General features: G+C 51.9%; 7 protein-coding genes across 7 annotated transcripts; 3 read left to right on the top strand and 4 right to left on the bottom strand.

Annotated features, from left to right (window-relative positions):
• Nucleotides 1–8,149: 8,149 nt before the first annotated feature.
• H257_17858 (hypothetical protein) lies at nucleotides 8,150–9,305 on the top strand (the record flags this gene model as incomplete). Its single annotated transcript, XM_009846810.1, has 3 exons — nucleotides 8,150–8,235; nucleotides 8,387–8,767; nucleotides 8,804–9,305. 3 exons carry the CDS (start codon nucleotides 8,150–8,152, stop codon nucleotides 9,303–9,305), a joined length of 969 nt encoding a protein of 322 aa, XP_009845112.1.
• A 2,319-nt stretch (nucleotides 9,306–11,624) lies between these two features.
• H257_17857 (hypothetical protein) lies at nucleotides 11,625–12,029 on the bottom strand (the record flags this gene model as incomplete). The annotated part of the gene is made up of 1 exon (XM_009846809.1): nucleotides 11,625–12,029. One exon carries the CDS (start codon nucleotides 12,027–12,029, stop codon nucleotides 11,625–11,627), a length of 405 nt encoding a protein of 134 aa, XP_009845111.1.
• A 19-nt stretch (nucleotides 12,030–12,048) lies between these two features.
• On the bottom strand, nucleotides 12,049–12,273 carry H257_17856 (hypothetical protein; the record flags this gene model as incomplete). Its single annotated transcript, XM_009846808.1, has 1 exon — nucleotides 12,049–12,273. One exon carries the CDS (start codon nucleotides 12,271–12,273, stop codon nucleotides 12,049–12,051), a length of 225 nt encoding a protein of 74 aa, XP_009845110.1.
• Nucleotides 12,274–12,280: 7 nt separating this feature from the next.
• Nucleotides 12,281–13,097, bottom strand: H257_17855 (hypothetical protein; the record flags this gene model as incomplete). Its single annotated transcript, XM_009846807.1, has 2 exons — nucleotides 12,281–12,661; nucleotides 12,813–13,097. 2 exons carry the CDS (start codon nucleotides 13,095–13,097, stop codon nucleotides 12,281–12,283), a joined length of 666 nt encoding a protein of 221 aa, XP_009845109.1.
• A 7-nt stretch (nucleotides 13,098–13,104) lies between these two features.
• Nucleotides 13,105–14,297, bottom strand: H257_17854 (hypothetical protein; the record flags this gene model as incomplete). Its single annotated transcript, XM_009846806.1, has 5 exons — nucleotides 13,105–13,292; nucleotides 13,362–13,525; nucleotides 13,654–13,708; nucleotides 13,848–13,982; nucleotides 14,030–14,297. The coding sequence occupies 5 exons, from the start codon at nucleotides 14,295–14,297 to the stop codon at nucleotides 13,105–13,107; spliced, it is 810 nt and encodes a 269-aa protein (XP_009845108.1).
• A 2,434-nt stretch (nucleotides 14,298–16,731) lies between these two features.
• H257_17853 (hypothetical protein) lies at nucleotides 16,732–18,735 on the top strand (the record flags this gene model as incomplete). The annotated part of the gene is made up of 1 exon (XM_009846805.1): nucleotides 16,732–18,735. One exon carries the CDS (start codon nucleotides 16,732–16,734, stop codon nucleotides 18,733–18,735), a length of 2,004 nt encoding a protein of 667 aa, XP_009845107.1.
• A 452-nt stretch (nucleotides 18,736–19,187) lies between these two features.
• Nucleotides 19,188–19,534, top strand: H257_17852 (hypothetical protein; the record flags this gene model as incomplete). Its single annotated transcript, XM_009846804.1, has 2 exons — nucleotides 19,188–19,232; nucleotides 19,295–19,534. 2 exons carry the CDS (start codon nucleotides 19,188–19,190, stop codon nucleotides 19,532–19,534), a joined length of 285 nt encoding a protein of 94 aa, XP_009845106.1.
• Between the last annotated feature and the right edge of the window lie 952 nt (nucleotides 19,535–20,486).

Below are 20,486 nucleotides of genomic sequence, written 5' to 3'. Positions count from 1 at the left end.
TTGGACAAACCTATCCAATCACAGCGGCATATGCATATATACTAATTTTCATATAAGGGGCGATTCACAGTAACAGAGCTTACATATTTGAACCAATCACAACGTAGTTTCTTGGCTGACCTCAACAAGATCGCTGTGGTCCCGGGTGAAAACGAGTACTCACCATGGAGCCTGGTACAGCCGATACCTCCGTTGCTCGCAGACATCGTTGAATGCAATTGCATTGCGGACCCAGCACCATTTGCCAGTCATATATGGCCCACTGCACCACCATACGCCGCACAGTGTCCCAGACAGGGTAGCGGTAGCACTCTTTTACATGACCCACTGCGATGGTTATGACTGCACGGGTCAAGTGTTTGGGATGTAGCTATTGTTGCTCGGCACCAAAATGGCTCTTAATAAGGGCCATAAGTTGAGTTTGAATCTCAATATTCTTGTCCACACTTTCCTTAAGATGAATAGGAGCATCTCCAATTGATGCTGAATGATCAACATGTCGACCTGAACTTGCAAAACCCTTTGCAAGGCTCTCGCCAAACGAAACGATATATGCTGCCATGTCCATCTTTTTGGCTCGTTTTTCGCGCTGGCGGTCGACTTCGCCCTGTCGTATATCCCCATTGGCTGTGCGCTTCGATGGCGTTGACATCATGCCGCCGTCTGCTTCTTCAATGTCTTGTTCAATGCTGTCCAGGTTGTCATGTTCGGTGTCAGAGTCTAAGCCGGAGTCGATCGTGTGACTACGAGCAGCCTCCTCTGTCGAATTGAGTGCTGCGTACTCCACGTTTCCCATGCCAGTCTTAGCCACAAGCCAACTCTGCAGGTCTGACCAGTAGGGAGTCTCCAGCTTGACGATGAGTTACCAGTTTTTGCCAAGTCCTTGCAGATGGTAGCATACTCGATCTTGAGCTTGTGGTACTTCGACTTTGCCTTCAGTCCGGTAACGGATTGGTCGCAGTCCAAGTTGATTGCAAGGGCGATGTTTTACCCACGTACGCGACAGCTGTTTGGCGCTTTTGGATCCTTTGAATGCATGGTTGTGCGACCCGCATCGGTTCTGTAGCAATGCAACCACCATGACCGTCGTCCACACCAGCTTCGGGGTTTTCGTACCGTGGGGAATCTTGGACGGATCAGGTGATACTGGTTTCACACGTCCGGGAGCGGTGGAAGGAGCGGTGGCGTCAGAGGCCTGTTGGGCGAGGAACTGCTGTAGATCGCCGCCATTTCATCCTTGGTCAGACTCATGGCAATATGAACTGATTGACTTCCACACCCTGCTTTATGATATATGCACCAATCAGTGGTCTCCAGGATTCCTAAAGTCATATTTTAACCAATGAATTTTGAGGTTTCGTAGCTCCGCTGTAAAACACTAATTTTGACGTCACCCAATCAAATGCTTACATTTCAAAGATCAGGTAACGATAGGAAATATTTTAGTTACGTTGACCGACTACTGTGACCATGATCTTTATCGGAGCTTGCCCATCTCAGCTCTGCTCCAAGCTGTTACTGTGAATCGGCCCTAAACACCAAAGTTCTTGCTCGCCAGCGAAATTTGCCTGTAGCGGTGGCGACCTGCACTAGGACCAAGCACAAAGCGCTACGTCATACGAGTCGTAGGAACGTGTTGATTGATCAGAAGCACATTGATATGCCTAGCTATAGGTTTGAGTCTCCGCTATGATGTCCCGCGGTCTCTCCTCGTACACAACAGCAGTCCAGCCGTGCCGTGTCGCGAGCAAGACTTGGCTGCTCACTGTAACCATAGGTATCGTCATGGCTGTCGATGGCATGACCCCAAAGGTATCCTGCGGAAGTGGGATTGATTTCACTGTTCCTGGCGGTGCAATTGACGAGAACACGCCGACTAATGGCGGCTCCGATCAACTTGCAGCCCCAGGGTGCGAGTAGAACATCCAATACCTAGATCAAGTAAAACGTAATCCAATCATTTTAACCTACTTGGGATGCACAAATACCCAAAACATGACTCGCCATCGTACTTTGAAAAAGTCATTATAAAAAATAGTACGATGGAAATGATTCTGATTGGCTCCGTTAGTTCTTGAAAGTTACTTGAAAGAGCCCCTTAACGGAGGTGCGTTCTGTTCTGTGGTGGAGAAGGGAACTGACTGCCAAAAATTGAAATGAAATTGACTCTAAATGAAACGATATTACGAGAAATTTACGAGCTCACTATCACCCGAGTGCGCGCATGTGCAGCAGCACCCGCGAACTAGACTAATCTTGCGGATGGAGGTTGTGCACGTTCACACCGGGTTGGTTCGTGCAGCGGCCTCAGTTTGTCGGGCCTTCGTTAGTGTGCGGTGTGCATTGGGACTTCAGGCGGGGGTCGGCGTGGTGGTTGCGGCGTCACGTTCGTGAGGCGGTTCGCTGGTCGTGTGGTACGTCGGTGCGGCCGAGAAGAGCTTGTGCCCGCTGCCCAAGCCATATGTCTATGGTAAGGTCCGGCGGGCTATCGCTTTGCGTAGGTTCAACATAGATACCTTCGATTGGAGGTCGAGGTAGTTGTTCCCAGTTCGGTCCCATGGTTTGACCACCATATCCTCACCGCGATTCGTCCCAGGTCGTGAACGCCGCTCGCGCGCTACCCGTGGCCTTGTTCGCCTTGGCCAGCTCTTCCATCGTCTTCCAGACGTCTTCGCTTTTGGACTCTTCCACAGCCGGCAGCACATCTGTGGTCCCTCCAACAACCGGGACCAACGGTGGCTCCGTCAGTGGTACTTCCTTCTCAGTTTCGCGACTCGCAGCTGCTGGCGCCGTTGCCGCAGCCTTTGATTTCTGGGCACGATCTTTTGAGTTCTTTGCTCTCAGTTCCGTAGGTCACTAGAAGGAAAGTATACTTTGTGTTGTTTCCCACGCCAGTGCCAACACAAACAACCAAATCGGGGATTGCCAACTCCCTGCAAACTGCACACTTGATTGACTTGTTGTTACCACGGCGTTGCAGAACCAAGAGTGAGTTTCCGGTATTTGGCTGGGACAGGTGTTCTGTTTTCTGCGTCCTAGTACTAACCCACACGAAAAGGCATAGTATTACTATTAATACTACTAATAGTAATAGTAATACTATGCCTTTTCGTGTGGGTTCGCCAAGGATCGGCACCCGGTGGCCTCGGTTGAGGACCACCTGTGTCATGGCGGGACTTGGATTAAGTCGCCCAACAAGTTTTTCGTCATGAATTGCATCTTCACCCTTTGTACTTCTATGCCGTGGCTAACATTGCCCATGTGACAATTGAAAATGGTTCGCCACTGTTTTCGGTCTAACTACGGTAGTGGATAACATGTCAATCGAATACTACGTATTCTATGTAGTAGTAGTCTTTGCACCATAACATGTGAGATTGTTAGTTTGGACCAATTCCCGCACCCTCCAGAAGATCCGACGTGTCACTACGTCTACCGATGGCTGAGTGCCAATTTACCCCTTATCTACCTCGCACCGGCCGCATGGCAACGGCTTCCGACTACGACTTAAAACACCCGGGGTGTCTTCGTGACCCCGGCGGTGCTGTTTGATGCCAGCGTTGACCGCTTGTGCTAGTGCGGCATCGCCGTCCTGTTTGGTATCTAGATATTGTTCTTGGCACTTGTGGGTCCAATACACATGTAGTGTAGTGAACCATCGGCGGTGAAAGTGTTTGCCTGGGCGTGGGGCGAGGGAGAGGTCGTTGGCCTATTGTAGGATTGATGAAGACTACCCGCCGCCAGAAAGAAGTCCGATGCCGAGAAACGAGCGGACGAAAAGGCGGGAGCTCGAGCTAAGCTACGTGTGGAACGACGGAATCGACCGGACAGTACTCCTGACAGCGAGGAAGAAGAAAATGAATACCAAGAAGAACAACACATGCCAGCTGAGCGGCGACGGATCAACAAAGCCAGTGGTTCCCCAAAGAAAAAGCATGTCGATCATGCCAAAGTGGCGCGTGCGGCCCATGATCGACGTATGCTGGACACCACCCTGCCAAGTAGTTCGGGATGGGGATCCCTTTCAAGTGGACCACCGACGCTAAGCAGCGGAGGATGGGGATCCAACTTCAACTCCAGTTGACCTTCATTGGTGGTGGCAGATGTTCAACCCCCCGGATCACCTGTGTGGACAGAACTTTCCTGGTGAGGACAAGTTACGGGTGAATGCGCAACGTATGGGTGGTGAGTGGCGACGGAGTGCTGTGGGGTGGATTCCTTCCACTGTCCGCATCCTCCTGAAGGGTACATGCACCTATGTTTGGCGAGTGCCTGTGGAACAACTCAGTGAGGACGACTACCGTGACCGCATTATTGAAATCGTCGGGCAACCAGCGACCAAGTGGACACCCACTAAGTCAGACATGCAAACATACTGTCGGGTGCTGAGTGTCGACCCCCATGGAGACGTGACCACTCGCCTGGTGTCATTTATGGAGCGGGTTGATGATGTAATCGATGAGAACGATTTACGTCAACAACTCAAGGACTCGACCATGCTGAGAACGTTCGTGAAGGTGGTAGCAGCGCGTGTCACACCAAGCTACCTACGCGACAGAGTGGAAGAGAAAATGCAAACGACCTGGTGGCCTTTGCGGATATCCTACGCGAGCAGCTTGATCGAACGCATGATGCGGATATGGTAAATCAGAAAAGGAACTGCTATGGTTCAAAACGTGGCCGTGAAGAAGACGACCAAGGGCGCCGCATTACGAAACATGCGAAGAAAGTCAACCAAACTGTTCGAGACCAGAGGGAAATGCGAGTTCAACGGGGCAGACCCACCGGCGAAGGTGAAGCCGTTGAAGGTGACCCCGAAGGATAGGTGTGTTCCTTACCGATGCAAAGGAAGGAAGCACAACCTCCTGGTGGAGAGGTTGTTTGCGCAAGAACTACTCGATGCAGGCGTGATCAAGAGCAACCAGGAAAATGCGTGGTGTAGCCCAGTGAACCCTGTTCTCAAGCCAAATAGGCTCAAGTAATTGAAATCGGCCGACAAATGGAGCGACGATGATGTGCTCAAGAACTATCGGCTAACCAACGACTACCGCGTTGTGTCAACTCACTAACCGAGCCAAAGGCGGAAACAGTGTCATTCCAAGGTACAATCCTCTGCGAAGCAAGAAAGCGACGGGTGTGTTTGGTCTGCCCAAGTGCTTTTGGCAGTTCCCTCTGCACCTAGACAACTGGGACATGTTGTCGTTCATGCTGAACGGATGAGTGTACACTCCGGATCGAGTGATGCAAGGCCATGTGGACAGTGCCCTCTACGTGCAATCAACGAACGAGGAGTGTTACAAAGACTTGCTCTACAAGAACATGCTGATCTGGATCGACGACATCTTTGTGCACGCCGACACAGTGGAAGAGTACGTGGATGCCCTCGAGTCATTCTTCGATTGAGTGGCCCAGTAAGCTTTCAAGTTGAGTCCGTCCAAGACCAAGCTGTTCACGGACCAAGTCAAGTGGTTTGGACGCATCATCAGTGGTGATATGACCCGAACGCATAGAACATCTGTGTGCGATCCCCTACCCTACGAATGCGGGAGAATTGCAGCAGTTTGTGTGCGCCGTGAACTGGCTGCGGGACTCAATGACAGAGTACGCACAAACCGTAGACCCACTGCAGCAGTGTCTGACGAAGGCCCTCGACAGCAAGGGCAAGAAGAAGCGGATCGCGTATGGTGTTCAGCTGGAACTAACCGATGGCGAGAAGCAAACATTTGACGCCGTTAAATCCAAGCTACGATCATCGGTTGAACTGCCTCACCCGCGTGTTGACGCCACGATGTGTTTGTTCACGGATGCAAGCGATTATGGATGGTTGATTGTGGTAACTCAAGTGGTGGCATTCGATGACGACAGCCCAGTCCAAGAACAACGTTACGAACTGCTCTTATGTCAGTCGGGGATGTTTGCGGGCGCCCAGAAGGCGTGGTCAGTCATACCCTATTGCGCGTGCGTGCGAGAAGCTCAACTACATACTTATACGACCTACGGGGTTCAAGATGTACTATGTCCACAAGAACTTCATCCATGTCTTTGCCCCGGGCGAAGAATGGAAAACGCACACACGCGGAAAACTCATGCGATGGGCTGTCATCATTGGCGGCTATCGTTATGAAATCATGCACATCGACGGCATCCACAGCCTTTGGGCGGATATGATGAGCCGTTGGGGTCAGCCGATACCAAGTCTGGCGACCAAGCGGGTCAAAATACGTCGGAGCCATGGCCAAGTGTCCAAGAAGATCAAAGCGCGCAAAGTCCCTCCAGCGGCATAACCAAAACTGCAGGCCGCTGGACAAGGACTTTGTGTGGCCATGTGTGGTGGACATCCGTCACGCACAAGACCAGCATGGCAAAGTCAAACCAAAGCGAGCTACCGTGGTGGACGGACTGTGGCAAGTGGACGAGCGGCTATGGATTCCGAGTGCGGCGAACGACCTGATCCAGCGGATCATGGTCGTTGCCCACTGCGGCAGCGCCGGGCACCGTGGATATGCAGCGCTGGTGGCTATGTCCACTTGGCCGACAGGGCCAGTGAATTCCTCCATGGCTGCTTATTGTGCCCTCATTTGAAATGGGGAAGCGTGGTCCATCGACCGTATACTCCGAGATGGCACGCGAAAGAGCGCACCGAAGGAATCCACTTCGACTACCTCTACATGGGCGAAGCATTCAGTGGAGCGAATTACGTGCTGGTACTGGTACTCAAAGACGATCTTACCCACTACTGCGAGCTCATTGTATGCGATGGCCCAGCGAGCCAAGTATGTGTGGATGCCCTGGTGGACTGGACGAAGCGGTTCGGAATGCCACGAGTCTGGGTCAGCGACCAAGGACCCCAATTCAAAAGCGTAGTCATGAAAGCGTTAGCCCACAAGTTCAAGGTCCATCATGACCTAACCTTGACCTACTGCCCCTGGCGCAATGGAACGGCTGAGCGGATGAACCGCGACATCCTCCAAGTGATGCGGGTCATGCTGCGAGAGTACCAGCTAGCGGAACAAGAATGGGACTGGGGACTGAGAAGATAACATAAAATATAAGATCAAAGTTAACCAACTTTCTTCGTCATATTTTTTCGTCATGTCTGTTGATGTTTGAATGTTAATTTATAATATTATAACATTTGAATGTCATATTATTTTTTAAGTCTTTGAATTGTAATATAATTGCTGTGAAAAGGCGCGAAGATCTCATTTATCCGGATAAATTTGAATTTTGACAGCAAGCTGTCATTCACAGTCAAGGAATGGTCGCACCGTGGACAGCTGACTGTGAAGTACAAGTACTTTAAATACTCGTTGAGAAGCGTAAGATCGACGGAAGCACAAGACGCACGAGCACTTGCACCTGAAGTATTCAAGCACTACAGACAACGAGGGAATTTAAGGCTCATCGAAGTTTTGAGTGTCACACACTTTTTTCAGCCAATCAGCAGCAAATCACGAAATACTTAAATTTCTATTGGTGAATTTTTATAATATGTTTCGAATTTCGAACTACGCTATCCAGTCATATCGTGAAATTTGCGCTACACACAGAACTTCGATGAGCCTTAAATTCCCTCGTTGTCTGTACAACAATCAGGTGTTTGCACTCCATGTGCGAAACACCAAGATGGCAAACGGTACGACATTTCATACATCACACGCATAACGTCGTTGATATGACGTTTTTACTATAGATCTCCGTGTATCAACCAAACGCATGAAGACAGCGCGATCTGCTAGTTACGTCGACGAGGATATCGATATCCCTCAATTGGGAAAACGACCAGCCTGTTCTCGGCGTCAGCCTCGTGTCGACTACACGTGCCTGATTGTGTGTAGCCTATGACCAACATCCGTGTCCGGATGTGCATGATGGTTGCGCAACCAAGTTATTCAGTGGCTGAGGTAGACTGTAGCAGATGACTGGTTGTGAGGAAGAACTTAGACATCATTAATAATGAAGTTCACTGTTGGATTTGTCATCGAGGTTACCGTTGTGAACACGGTAGCCGTGGGTTGTGAACACCGGCGCAAGACAACAAAGAATTCATTAACTGTCTTTTGACACGCTAGCAACTGAGCGCATGGAAGACCCCCCCCGAGTGGGAAGGACCCTGCTATGAACGTGGAGCTCCCTGGCAGCTACCACGATGAAGAACGCGAACCTCGATCCCGTTCGGATCGCTTCGCAAGTCCGACGGCTGGATCTGCATTCCAAGTCTGTTTCCAAAATCGCGTAAGGCCGCGGAGCCAAGAGACTGTACGGCGACTGTTTCGATCACCCCAAGGACGCCGGCAGCTGATGGCAGTGAACAAGTCATGAACGTACGGACGGCTGACCAGTCCGGCGCCTGACACCACGACGCCTACGGATGCCCCGGCCGCAGAGAAGGAAGCCGTGAAGCCGTGAAGCCGTGGACATGGGCCAGACGGACGTGTACCTGCACAACGCTCCGGCCCTTCCCGAAACATCCGGCGTTTAAGAGATCGACCAAGGTGGAACGCCGGACGTTTATGGCCGCGTATAACTTGTGCATCAGCCAGACAACGGCCCTTACCGTCAATGGGACTCAACCGTTCGTCATGCCGGTGAACGCATGTATCGATCCAGCTAGCAAGCAACGTATTGCTGACTGGGAGATGGGTAAGGACCCGTATGAAGTGACGGAAGCCGAATGGGTTGCGTGGTTTCGACAAGGTTATGACGTCGACCCACGGGCGCTGGACTCGCTCAAGAAACGGATCAAGGCGGCTATCGTGTTTGACATGTCCGTACAAGATGCCGAATAACGTATTGGGAATAGGTTGGACGGACTGGCAGCCGCCATCCGTTGTGACCGTCAGGAATGGGTGATCAAGGAAGAAAGTCCAGCGATCGTCAAGATCATTACGGACTCGGTCAACCCCGCGTCGCTCCATCGTGCCGTGACTGAGCAGATGGCGTTGACACGCAACAAGCCGTTGAAGAAGGACATATACCGTTTCGTACGGTGGTTGCGGGAGTACGCGATCGGGCACGAACGGTTCGTCGGTTACGAAGAAGATACGAAGCCGGATTCGCCTAAGACGAACCAAGGAGGTACGCACAGACTCCGTACGGCTCCGACTCAGTCGACACCGCGAGCACCAGCGACAGCGACGACGCCCCAGGCATCCACCACCTGGGCTGACGTCAGCGAACGCTTGTCTGAAGTGCAAATCTACGAGCCATCGTGTACGGGAGTGCCCGGGTATCACCGAAGAGGAAGCAGTGAAGCTCCTCAAGACACACGGACGAGCCATTGGCCATGGACGGAGCGACGGTAATCGTGGACGAAGGGATGGTGATGTGGAAACGGACACCGTATGGCCACAACGGACCCCGTACATACGATGCGTGTTAAATTGGTGGCTACGGTAGAAGGTGTGTTGACCGTAAAGGCCTCGTTGCTCGACTCCGGAGCTGACTTGTCGGTGGCATCTGGTAGCCTCGTGTCGACCTTACTGGCAGCGGGTGCTGCGCCAGAGATCACGACCATGAGACCGTTTTGCCTACGGCCATACGGAGCGGACAGTCGACCGGTCGTCGTGACTATGCAAGTCCGTTTCGGAAGTTTGGAGTTCAAGACCGGATGTGGACCCTTGATGTTGCGCGGGCTGCGCGTATGGGTCGATGAAGCTGTGGCGGGCGTGGAACTGACCTTAGGTCTGCCGGTCATGCTGAAGCTGGGTTACAGCGACAAGACTTTGCTCGAGAACGGGCGCCGTCAGCAAGCGGAATGGGACTTTGCCGACCAATCGATCGCGACACCCGGTGAGGTGATTCATCGAACCCTCCGTATGGAAGAGACGATGGTCGACGACATCGACGACGACGAAGGGATGTGCTGCACGACTCCAGGCTGGGGTATGGACCCGCACCCCACAGACGGCCAAGTCGACGACGATCGGGTCCGTACGGTGCTGATGAGCAAAGTTGCCGACATCGCTTCCGAAGGCATGGATGAAGAATCCGTACGGAGCTTACAAGACGTACTGGTGGAGTTAAGGGACGTATTTCGCTTGAAGTTCGGTTGGGACCCTTCGGTCAAGGTAGAGCCGTTGAAGGTGCATCTGAAGCAGATGGACCAGTCGGATGCGGTGGCGTACTGTCAAGGCGTTGTGGACGAGCTGTTCGGAGACTTGCTCATGCACAGTCTGCTCGGTTGGCTCGACGACCTGCTGGGATACGCTGAGTATACGGACGATTTGCTACGTTTGCCACGTCAAGTACTGACCGTATGCCAGATGTACGGTATCAAGTTGCATCCGGGCAAGTGTACGTTCTTCACGACGAAGACCGTATCGTACGAAAAGGAGATCTCCGCCAACGCATGCTCTGGGCAGAGTGCAAGGCTTTTGCGATTTGGAGCCGCCACAGACGGCCGCGGACCTCCAACAGTTCCTGTGCGCTACGAACTGGATGCGTGCGAACATCCCTCAGTATACAGAGCTGGTGGCCCCGTTGACGAAACCTACGGACATCTCTACCAAGCCGGCCGACTCCCGTAAGAAGACCGCGTTGACCTGTGTGGCGTTGAGTTCCGTCGGTTGGTGCGACGACCATCAGGCGTGTTTCGACCGTATCAAGTCGACATTGAAACGTATGGGCCTTTGGCTCACCCAGACCCGGACCGTATGCTTTGCTCTATACGGACGCGAGCGAAGGGCATTGGGGAGCGATCGCAACTCAAGTACCGGTCGAGGATTTTGCGTTGGCGATGATCGACCAGCGGCACGAGCCGTTGGCGTTTCTGAGTGGAGCATTCCGTGGCGCGAGCGAACGGTGGACTATCGTGGAGAAGCAAGCGTTTGCGGTGGTGAGTCCTGCAAGTGACTTAAGTACATCCTCATACGGCCAGGCGGGTTCCGTCTGTTTACGGATCACCGTAACCTTGTGTACATGTTCAACCCTTTGGGGTCGAACTCCAACATGGCGAAGTATCAGGCGCACAAACTTCAACGTTGGGCGCTGACGATGACTACGTTCCCATACGTGATGGAATGTGTGGCCGGCGAAGACAACTTATGGGCCGATCTGCTCAGCCGTTGGGGAAGTGTTCCCATCGAGGCTCGTGGCGCCCGTAGGCAGAAGTTGGCACTTGTCTCACCCTTACGTACGTACACGCTCCTATGGCCTACGGCGGACCGTATTACGGAGCTGCAGCGGGTTCATATGGTCAGTTGTCGGAGTGTTGGAGGTGGGTTGACGGCGTGGCAGTGCGGATGACATCACAGATGGGTGCAAATCGTTGGAGTGTTGCGCAGGTCCAGCCAAATTTGGTACGAAGAGACAGAAGGCTGAGTAGTATGGTGCTTTTGTCATTGGTGATGTCACCTACCCACCTGACTTTGATGACGTGGGAGCGGTTGATGGACATGAGGGTAGTGCCAAGAGAAGGGGTGAGGTAGGCCCAGATAGGCCAGTCGTTTGGATGGTGTGGACCGCTAGCTATGGGTTGGTGCCATTGCGTGGCGATGGTAAGGGTTGGTTCGAAGGTATCCAGAACCTGAAGCATTGTACCTAGGAAGGTACTGTCCGAGGCGGGTGGGTGGATGCGAAATGCAAGTGGGTGGCCCGTGAGGCCACTCGCTATTTGGTGTGCCTCAAGGGATTCCATGAGGATGTCGTGGGCGGCGAGCCAGGTTGTTGGCAATCCGGAGGAATTGGTAGAGCCGTTGGATGTGGCTGAAGCGTTCACAGTGGACGAGACCTAGTCCATCAGTGGGGTCGTTGTACCATGCATTGGGATAGTAATGTGGTAAACGGAGAACGAGGCGCGCCGTCTTACAGAAAAGGCTGTCGAGGGCAGGGGTGATACTGTTGGCGTCACAGATGGCCGTGCGGTAGAGGACACTGGGGATCCAGACAGAGTTAATGATGTACTGCAGTTCCTTTTTCCCGAAGCCGCGAGGGGAAATGGCGTCGGCTTGGGTGTTAAGTTTAAGCCAAACTGTGAGGGTGGTCTCCTCCCATTGGTTGTGGGTGCCTTGGTGGATGCCGTGGTGCATAAGCCCTCGGAGGGTGCCACTACATGGATGCGTTGGGGGTGTCCAAGCCCATCATTGAGGGCGATGGCAGGGTGAGCCTGGGGGAGAGGTAGAGGAGAGAGGATTTGTCAGCGCCGAATACGCCGCTCGATGCATCGAGCCATCCGAAGGCTGTGCGAAAGTCGATCTGGCTGGCCCCAAGAAAATGGGCCATGAGCTGGCGGGGAAGTGAGGGGACGTCCAGTTTACGGTAGATGTACTCCATGCCCATCCTAGGATGCGATCGAAGCATTTAAAGCAATCGTTGGAAAGAGGAAAAGCTCTTCCTGCCGGCGTTCTGCGCGTTCGATGAGTAGGGAGGTAAGCAGTTCCCGCTGAAATCCCTGTTGCATCTCCTCGTTGGGTATGCAGGGGGAGATGTAATCCCGTATAACGGTGAAGATGCGGTTGCTGAAGGCACTCTGGACAGTGATGGGATGCCATGGAGGCAGGTCAGGGTCGAGGTTAACCACACCTTGGGCGGTAGCCGATTTTGCGAGGTAGATCATCTGTTTGCGTCCGAGGGTCGGGGGGACAAGGCCTGTGCGTAAGATGAGGTTGATGTTGGTACGTTCCCTTTCACGGATGTATGCTGGGGCAGCAATCCAGAGTTCCTGTGATACACCTCAATAACCAGGGGACACACGCGTACGTAGACTGCGATCACAGCGTGTTTGCATAGCGTCATCGTAGTCATGGTGTCCTATATGGTGTCCGCTGGGGTTTGGAACGCTGGCACTACGACGTCTGGGTGATCCATATCACGGAGGAGCCATTCGCGGAAAAAGTGCGGAACGCGCTGGCGGTCAGATTCCAGGGCTGTGCCGAGATGTCTAGGGCGAGTGGTTTTCTCGGTAGGGGGGCCCAGTTGTCAAGCAGATGTCGGAGTCCTGCTGCCACCTCTTCCCGGTCGGAGCTGTACCGCGAGGGGTCATCTGTTGTACGTACGATGTTACTCTGGATGGTAATAGGCGGCGTGGGGGCACCGAGTGCCGATCGAAGGAATTTCCATGTTTTGCGGCCGTTTCGCACTGGTGTACAGGATGTCATAAATGTTTTAGAAAGCTCCTTCGAGCCTATCGGTGGTGTCCATGTCGCGGCGGCATGTGTGTGGGGGGCGGAAGCGGGGGAGTTGGCCGTCGAGGAGGAGTTTAGAGGCGTGCGCGCCAAACGTGGAGATATCCTCCTTCGTGAGGGTGCATGCGTTGACGACCCTTATGGGCTTGTGAATGCCTGGACAGAGGTCTACGGCCACAAAGGGGGTGCCAACATTATCGCTGGAATGGATGATGTTGAACTAGATGCCGCTGGCACCCAATTTGTGGGCGAAGCAGGCGATGATGTAGTTGTCGTACAGTGCTACGGCAATGTTATTGCGAGTGTAGTTGTGTCGTTGTAGGTTGGGGTATCGGTAGCGGAAGGTGGAAGAAAGACCGATACGCTGTATCCATTGCTGGAAAGAGATGCCCTTGTCTGTGCTGGGGATAGGCCGTGGTGTTGGAGCAGATCGAACTAGGTGGTTGGTGCCATAAGTATTCAAATCCCCTCCCATGACCACAAAGTGGTCTGGTCCTGTGGTCTGTGTGGCGGACTGGGTAAGCATTACCATTCCTTGTCAGTCTCGTCGCGGTGAGCAGCAGGGGTGTCGTGGCAGTACGTGCCTATGAGGGTGAGGAGGGAGCATTTGCAAGGCGGATACTCATGGAGATGCTGCGTTCCGATGGGGAGTAGTTTGTGTATCCGCCATCGATGCGTGAGTGCCAACGTTGGATGTCATATAGAAGACAACTCTCTGGTTACTGATGGACTTGAGGTGTGGTGTGAGGGAGCCACTGGGTGTGGGGGTCCAAAGTTGTGTGGCCTTGTGTGCGGGGAGGTCGCAGTCAGCGATAATGAGGAAGTCCAGCGCACTTGTGTGGAACCAGGTGGTCAGTTCTTCTCCCAGTTTACCATACGTGTTTTAACAGTGGTCGATGCAATACCCAGGCTATCTATCAGGCAGTTCAGAGGAGATGGCGTGCCTGGGTCGCGTATATAGGCTTCATTCTCCAGGGATTCACGCCGAAGGATGTTTTCCAGTTGGACTATGGTCGTGTTCGTGCCAGGTGAGAGGAGAGAAAGGCGTTGGATCCGCCAAGTGCCTTGGCCGCGTTTGTTGCCGGAGGTAGTTCGTATTGGGTGTCTTTCGAGGGTGAGGTTGGAGTGCTTCCACAATGCGGGCATCGAGTTGTTCGGAGTTGTTGGAGTCATCCGAGGAATACAGATCAGGCTGGTGCTGAATGTGAGGACGGGAATAGGTGGGTGCAGCGGTGATGGTAGTGGTAGTCGCTGTGTCGGGGGTAATGGAGATGAGGGCAGAGGCCAAGGGGGTAGCAGGACCAGTAGACTCAGTCTTTTCTGCCCAACGCGGGGTTGAAGTGTCTGTGAGGGGTAGGTGGTAAGGAGTGGGATATCGCGGTCGGCGAGTGTAATGTTTCTTGACTGGGGTTTCGGGAGGTAGCTGGTGTGGGAAAGGTACGTGGTGGACGAGAGCGTGACGCGTGGGGGATTCGTGGTTACCAGGTTCGGAGGCAGGGGCTGTAGGGTATAGGGGGAGGGATGTGGGGATGAGGTAGCTGGATGCGTGTGAAGGTTGACCGTGGTCTCGTGAGTTGTTGCACAGACTGTGGGAGGACTTGCGTGGGTGAGGGGGCGCTACAGACGCGGTTGCGGTTGCCTGTGGGTGAATCTGAACATTGTGGATGGTGGTGTCTGCTGTATCCCGGGGTCCGTTTCATTTCATGCAACATCAAGGTAACCTTACAGACGAAACCAGATTACTGTCAAAGCAGGGCCTCACAACGCATACCGGTATAGACGAAAGTACTTCGGAGTTTATACAATCGTTAGTACAAAGTAAGAAAGTAAGAACAATGTATTGTGTGTTCTACTGAAAATTTCCACCGACAGTTTATAAATCGCCCCGAGCAAAATGCCCGCAAATTCCCCCAATGACAAAAAGAGGGGTTTCCCTCACCAAAGAATCGATAAGAATCACCCTATTATGACGTTCATTCCTGAGCCGAGTGAATGGACGATCCAATCTTGCAGCATTAACACCTGAGCGCGTAGGACTGCTATGCGAGTCTCTTCGTATCCCCAGCACACATACCAAAAGTGCATACAGATATCTCAAGAACACCAACTAGACGCCCGCGCTACCGCAACATGTGACTACATCTCGTCGTACTGCCCAGGCAGTTGTGGAAAACTGAGTTGGATATCCATTTTCTGCCCAAATTTTCGAAATTCTAACCAATCATATAATCGCGGGTATTTGTTGGCGATATTCCACAATTGGCAAGGAAAGCACAATACTATTAATAGTACTACTCTGGTCCGAAGTAGCTGTCATGTTAGACCTCAAAACGAAGTCTATTACATGTATCGCTCACAAACTCATTTTCGATTCTGATTGGTGAAAATGAAAGCTGATGATCTTCTCTTTGATTGGGTACTTAAAGTAGCTTAAATCTCGATGACTTGAAACTGCAGAACTTGAAAAACGGTCCTTCAAAGTAGAAACGACCCGCCAGTGAATCAAATATATCAAACCCCCGTTTCTTCCAGAGGTTTAACTCGTTGTTTCCAATGCCCTTGATGTACTCTCAAAGCGCTGCATTTGACGTCAAACATTTTTTAACAAACACCAAGCATCATACCATGGCCATAGAGCCTTCGTTAGACGTCCGGGGACAACGAACTCGAGCCAAAGACTTAAGGATGTATACTTGTGGCACTTAGATCAAGCTACGCGCATTGTGCTGTGTGCAGGCAGGCCTTGCAGTGTTAAAATCTTCCTAAGTCCTTGACTTGGTCCATGCCACATTAACTCAAAGGTCGTGGGTTAGATACCTGGCTTCCCCGGATTATCTCCGCAAGGATTTATCCGTCCCTCCCTGCGGAATCAGGGGGTGTACGAAGATGAGGACCGAATTTCGAAGAAGATTGGTCGAAGCACGAGGTATCATGCGTTGAGCGAAGTAAAAACCGATGATTACACACCGCGCAGCGCGTTACAATTGACGAAGAGGTTCCACAACATGTGGTTCTAGTATCGGCCCTCACGGAGGAATGCCTTTAAAAATGTATTATTAGTCTGACTGCACCATGGATAATAAATAAATACTACATTCAGTAGTACTACGTACTACGTAGTAGGATGCAACATGACAGCTATTTTGGACCAGAGTAGTACTATCCTATTACGTGTACTAGCGTTAGTACTATTTATTCGAACTACCAGTAGAACGTAGAACAGTACGGTATATGAATTTGATTTGAATTTACACTACAGTTAGTATCAATATGATTTGAGTTTTTCTGATAACGATATACACGTGTACTTACTACTCGGACGTTAACGTTAACTATAAAACCAATGGGTAATTTATAGATGGAGGGTGGCACCATACGACTAGAACTCATTCCTGACGAAGGCCAATCACAACTAGCGCATGGGTTAACGAGTACCCACTATTCCACATGCCGCCTTCAGTATCTCATCGAGATGGATTGGTGGATGCAGACACCTTGGTCAATTCCTTACGGGAATCCGGCTGGTTGCATTGAACGACTTGCACGCGTTGTCTTCACTTCAATGGTTGACACTTTTGGCCAACTTCATTTTCCTTTTCGCTATACGATGGTCAAAGTCCTCATCTCCCTCAGCGTGTTGGCCGCTGCCGCTACGGCTGGCTCCGTCACGGAACTCCCCGAGTCTGTGACCAAGCTCATCGACTACTCCATCAACCCCTGCGACGACTTTTACCAATATGCGTGTGGAACATGGCACAGAGATACTGAGATCCCCCGGGGCAGACATAAAATCGATACGTTGTTCTACGCGATCAAGAACCAAAACGACGCCGTCTTGACGAAGATTTTCTCTGACAACACGACTAAGCTTGGTGAGTTTTACAACTCCTGTTTGGACACGGCTAAGCTATCGTCGCTTGGTCTGACTCCCCTGGAGGACTCGTTCAAAGCCATTCGGTCGGCCAACACCACGTTGGACCTCCTCGTCGTGGCTGGTGAATTGGTCAAGAACGGCATCCCTGCCTTCGTGGATATCAGCTCCAGCATTGACGACAACGATACGACCAAGAACGCCCTCTTCGGTTTCCGAGCCCCCCTGCCGCTGGATCAATCATACTACACCACCAGATCCAAGTGGGAGGCCGTCGAAGCCGACTACAAGGTGTACATTGCGTCGGTGTTGCAGCTAGCTGGCTACACTGCTGAGAAAGCAGCGGCTGCCGTGCTGGTGATCATCCGTTTCGAGCAAACTCTGGCCGGTATCGTTGAGTTGGTGGGGGCCGCTGGGTCTCCGTATACTGCGTTGACGTACAGCCAACTGGACCACAAGTACCCGCTGCTTGTCGGCTCGTGGCTTAAGGCCAACGGCTACGACGTCCGCGACCAGTGGAGTAGTTCGAATGACTGGGTGGGGTTTTACGACCTGACCTACTTTGACAAGGCCGAAGTGTTGCTGAAGAACACGAGCCTCGACAACCTCCGCACCATCGTGGAGTACAAGCTCATCCACGCCACGTCGAACCACCTGACCCCTGAATTTCGCTCGACGAACTGGAACTTCTTCGGCAAGAAAATCGAAGGCAAAAGCGAGGAACCTACTCGTGAAAAGTACTGCAAGTCTGAGACGGGCAAGACCGTGGGGGATCTCTTGGGCCAGTACTTCTTAGACGTGGTATGGTCGGCTGATACAGCCAAGAAGGCCGACGACCTGGTCAAGGCCTTGAGGTCGTCCTTCTCCACTGGCATTGCCACCGCCGACTGGTTGGACAACTCGACCCGTGCCAATGCGCAAACGAAGCTGTCCAAGCTTGTACACTTGTTGGGTGGCCCGGAGAAGCCACAGCTGTACCCCACGCTGACATTCGACTCGAAGTCGTATTTGAACAACCGGTGGAAGGTGTCTCAGGTGAACATCGACACTAACTTGAAGCTGAAGGGTCAACCTGTGGACAGGCGCAATTTCGGCGTGCTCCCCCATGAGGCGAACGCGTACTACGGCCCCCACGAGAACCTAATTGTGCTCCCGGCCGGTATTTTGCAAAAACCATTCTTTGACGCCCAGTTTGACGCCGCCCAAAACTTTGGTTCCGTCGGGATGTTCATCGGACACGAAATTACCCACGGGTTCGACGACTTTGGCCGCGATTTCGATGGCGACGGAAACTTGAACCCGTGGTGGTCGAACGCCACCAACGCTGCGTTCAAGACGAAAGCCCAGTGCATTAGCGACCAGTACGCCAACTTAGTCGTCAAGAGCGAATTCACTGGCGCTGTGTTGGGCAACGTCAGCAACGAGTTATCTTTGGGCGAAAACATTGCGGACAACGGAGGGCTCAAAACCAGTTTCCGCGCGTACCACGAATACTTGAGGGAGTTCCCGTCGCAGTACACCGAAGAAGCAGGCGACAAATTGTTCTACTTGTCATACGCCCAAGCCTGGTGCTCCAAGAGCACAGATATCTACCTCCGCGCGATTTTGAAGACGAAGTACCCGCCCTTTCGGTACCGCGTGACAGGGGCATTGCAAAACAACGCTGAGTTTGCTCGTGTGTTCCAGTGCCCGACCGACTCGTATTTGAACCCATCCAAGAAGTGCTTGTTGTGGGAATAGGGTTCATGGATACGAAAATATATGTAGCGTTGTGCATTCGTAAGGAAAAACTAAGAAAACGACGTTAAGTGTGTTGCTTTCCATGTGCGGCGCTATCAATGTATACACCGCAACCACATTTAGTGTGGATTCGAATATATAGTGTGGACTCAAAATTAGTGCGGTTGGTTGGTCCGCACTATCATCTGTGTGGATGGCCCGCCCATATCAGCCGATTCGGAAACAGTGTTACGCATGCCGTGCGCAAGGACGGTTCGTGGTCGGGCAAGTTCAAGAACCCGGGCAAGACATTTGTGATCGTGCGCAGAGGACGGCGCAGGAGATGGTAGAATCTTCTACCATCTATAATGAATTGATAGCGTTCAAACTACTACGTTATCACTAAGCTACGCGCAACCAACCAATGTTTGGTTGGAGTTCACAGGGTGTCGTTCAAGTCAGTGGACGACACAATGTATCTTCGGGAGAACACTTTGGCCTCGCGAGAGGACATCTTGGTACTGTATCTTCGAGGGGACACCTTGGCTGACGACGTGTCGACTAGTCATCTGGATTGTAGGGTACGGTTACAACATTCTTCTTACAGCTCGCTGCTCAAGCCGTCCAGCAGGTCGACGGGATGCGTGACAGCAATGGTCTGACATACGCGCCCAAGGTCATGATCAAATGCGGCATTGCGCTCGACATCACAGGTCGATGGCATGAGAAGCAGGTCACACCCGACCTGTCAGCAATTATAACCAAGTACCCCCCGCACTACGATGGCGGGCAAGTTCCTTCCCCGAGCTCATCCATTTGATTACTCCTACAATAAACATTGACTCCTTTGCATCCCTCATGGTACGTAGCTACGATTTTCTGCAGCACAGGTGTCGCTGCATCTAGTGGAAAGACAAAACCCGATTATTTTGCATTCTGGTGTGTCCGCCCACATTAATTCCGCATGTTCTGAAGTAGTCCACATCAATTGTCCGAGCACATAATTTGCGTGGATTCAGAATTACTCTGGCCCATACATACTACTAATACCTGTGATTCCTGTAAATGAGAGCTTCAGGATTAGTGTGGTCCACACTAAATGTGATTGACGGAGTAGTATGTGAGATCACCCTTATAGGATTCGCTTACCGTAGTTGTTGGGGTCATGAACTTGACAGTGAGATAAAGTCAACAACTTGACGAGTTTGGTACGCACACGACATCAGGTTTGTAGGTTCGGATTGATATATAAAAGGCCTTTTTTGGGCACTACATAGTTTCAGTCGCCTGTGGGGTTGTCGAAACCAGGCCTTATCAAAAAATTATTTAGGTATAAATAATTGCAATACAATATAGACTAGGTGAGCCCGTTGCTCTGCCGCCGGTGTTAATTGCCGGTTGGAGCAAGATATGTAGTTTTTGTTGCTGCTTATTGTTGTTGTCATAGTTGAGCCTGGCATAGTTTTCAGACATTTTCTGTTTGTAGTATGCGTTTTCAAAACTCTCCTATCTGCGGTAGAACGGGATCCGGTATTTTGCGGGATGGGAATCAGCCCTTTTGCGGTGTGGTCCACTGAAAGTAGTATAGGCTGCGGTAAAAACTTTGCAGCTCTGCTAAGACTAAGCTGTGCATCTCAACTCACCAACCCTGTGATCTTTGACGCGTGGCGTGTTGACTTGAAAGCAGTTAGCTCTACCTCTCATGAACATCCAATAGCACCGCCGTTTGACACGCGACGTGTATGTCGGAATACATGTCGGTGCCAACTTGT

The sequence above is a fragment of the Aphanomyces astaci genome, assembly GCF_000520075.1.
Source record: "Aphanomyces astaci strain APO3 unplaced genomic scaffold supercont1.124, whole genome shotgun sequence".
Classification (NCBI taxonomy): Eukaryota; Oomycota; class Saprolegniomycetes; order Saprolegniales; family Verrucalvaceae; genus Aphanomyces; species Aphanomyces astaci.
The sequence above is the reverse complement of the archived record's forward strand: the minus strand, read 5'-3'. Positions and strand labels throughout refer to the sequence as shown.